The sequence below is a fragment of the Acanthisitta chloris genome, unplaced genomic scaffold, assembly GCF_000695815.1.
Source record: "Acanthisitta chloris isolate BGI_N310 unplaced genomic scaffold, ASM69581v1 scaffold36615, whole genome shotgun sequence".
NCBI lineage: Eukaryota > Metazoa > Chordata > Aves > Passeriformes > Acanthisittidae > Acanthisitta > Acanthisitta chloris.
This window is the reverse complement of record NW_008676023.1, coordinates 1-1,976: the sequence shown is the minus strand read 5'-3', so window position 1 is coordinate 1,976 and position 1,976 is coordinate 1. Positions and strand designations below refer to the sequence as shown.

Below are 1,976 nucleotides of genomic sequence, written 5' to 3'. Positions count from 1 at the left end.
CTCCATCCTGGAGCAGAGGCTGGAGGTGGGTGCTGCAGGCAGTGCATTGGGAAAGGGTCTAGGAAGCCAGCTGTTGTTTATTAGCGCCCTACAGGTCAAAGGGAGAAGATCTGCGGGGAGAGGTTGGCTCCTTTTGTGCCTCGTGGTAGAACCCTTTTCTGCAGCCCATAAGGATGCAGGTGTGGGCAGCTGAGGGCAGCATTCCCTAGGAGATGTCAAGGACTTGTTAGAGGCAGCCCTGAGCTCTGTGCCTGGCTCGAAGCTCTGTGCCCCAATCACTTTGCTCGTCTCTTGCCTGTGAACTTTTCTGTCCTGGGGATTGTGAAGTGATGAATTCTGCATTGTCTGTGACACGCTGTAATGAACATCCCAGAAAAGTCTCTGAGGAGCTTCATCTCTCTCCATTTAGTTCTGAGCTTGTGCTTCATAAGCAGGGGAGGCTGAGGCAATGTTTGTACCTGAAGAATCAAAGGAGACATGGGAAAGCTGCCCAGGTCCCATCCAGGAGGGAGGCCAAGGTCCCATGGGAACAGCAGCACACTTTAAGTAGTGTGACACAGTGCAGAGTCTCTGGGGGGCTCATTAAAAGTCCCCAGGTTGTCACTCACTGAGTTAGGGTCTGGAGATAAGGTGAGGTGAGGTGGTGTGAGTTGCAGATTCCCTCAGAGCTGGTCACTCCCACTAGTGTGTCTGTCCCTCCAGGCTTCTGGGGAGAAACTTCGTACAACTGAGACCCAAGTGCTGGTGGCTACACCCCATAAACACTTACTTGCGGCCAGACTGAAGCTCATCTCTGAGCTGTGGGATGCAGGGATCAAGGTAAAGGAAGAACTTGGGCTTGGCACTGCCATGGGTGAGGGAGGGAGAGCCTGAAGGGAGCTAGAGCCACAGCAAGGCCAGCTCCATTAGTTGTGTAACCTCTTCAAGATCTATGCCTGTCTGAGATCAGAGAGTCACTCAGGTTGGAAAAGGCCTTCAAGATGAAGTCCAACTGTTAGATCTGGGAAGGCACAGAAAGAGAACAGCCCAGAGTACTATAGGCACCTGCTTACTGCAGGTTTTGGTGCTGGCTGCTTTGCTCCAGGATCCATCAGAGCAGAGTGGATTCACCCTTCCCACTCTCCCCTAGGCAGAGATGCTGTACAAGAAGGATCCTAAACTGCTGAAGCAGCTGCAGTATTGTGAAGACACAGGGATCCCCCTTGCTGCCATTGTAGGGGAGCAGGAGCTGGCAGATGGAGTCGTCAAGCTTCGAGATGTCACAACTAGAGAGGAGGTGAGAGTGCCTTTTTAACAGGTGTCAAAGGTGCTTCCAAACTCTAGAGACGACTGACAGGCTCTGGGGTTTCCCTCAGTGATGTTGTTCCTTTGGGGAGCTGTAGTACAGGTGTGTTGGGTGGCTCAAAAAAACCCAGTCACAAAATGTTAGTATCCACAGCAAGTCAACTGTGCTCTGCTCTGGGCTCTAATGCTCCTCCCCTTCCCCTCTCTGTTTGCTTTGCAGGTTGATATCCCCAGAGAAAAACTTATTGATGAAATCAGGAGAAGGCTGGAGCCCTAGGGACTTCTGTGGCCAGGGCTGCTTGGCTGAACTGCTGTACAACTGGAACTCTGTGGCACCCTTAGCCATTCACTGCCAGCTGAGCTCTGATTACCATGCATGAGCCTAAGTCTCATTGCCTGGGGAGAGGCAGTGGCTTGGATATCTGCTTGGAAAGGAGCAAAAGCTATGGACAGTGCAGTCACCAGGTTAACGTTCTGGTTTGCTCTGAAGGACGTGTCAAGCTTGTGGGTTCCTCACCCTGTACAGCCAGTTCCAGGGCGTGTGGTGTTGGCACAGGCACAGACAGATGTGGCTGCAGCAGGATCAGACTGAGCGCGGGAGCGGGAAGGGTGAATCAATCCATGGCGTATGTTCACCCGCGGGCTCAGGAGCCGGGGCGGGGAGGGCAGCGGGAGAGCACACACGTGTGCGG

At 53.2% G+C, this 1,976-nt stretch overlaps 1 protein-coding gene across 1 annotated transcript in view; it reads left to right on the top strand.

The window, feature by feature from the left end:
* LOC103803412 (histidine--tRNA ligase, cytoplasmic-like) overlaps positions 1 to 1,561 on the top strand; it is a 4,698-nt gene extending 3,137 nt beyond the window's left edge. Inside the window, exons 7-9 of the mRNA XM_009075964.1 lie at positions 703 to 819; positions 1,130 to 1,276; positions 1,505 to 1,561. Of these exons, the coding sequence (XP_009074212.1) occupies positions 703 to 819; positions 1,130 to 1,276; positions 1,505 to 1,561 (321 nt within the window). The remainder of the gene's footprint in view (positions 1 to 702; positions 820 to 1,129; positions 1,277 to 1,504) is intronic.
* Positions 1,562 to 1,976: the final 415 nt, after the last annotated feature.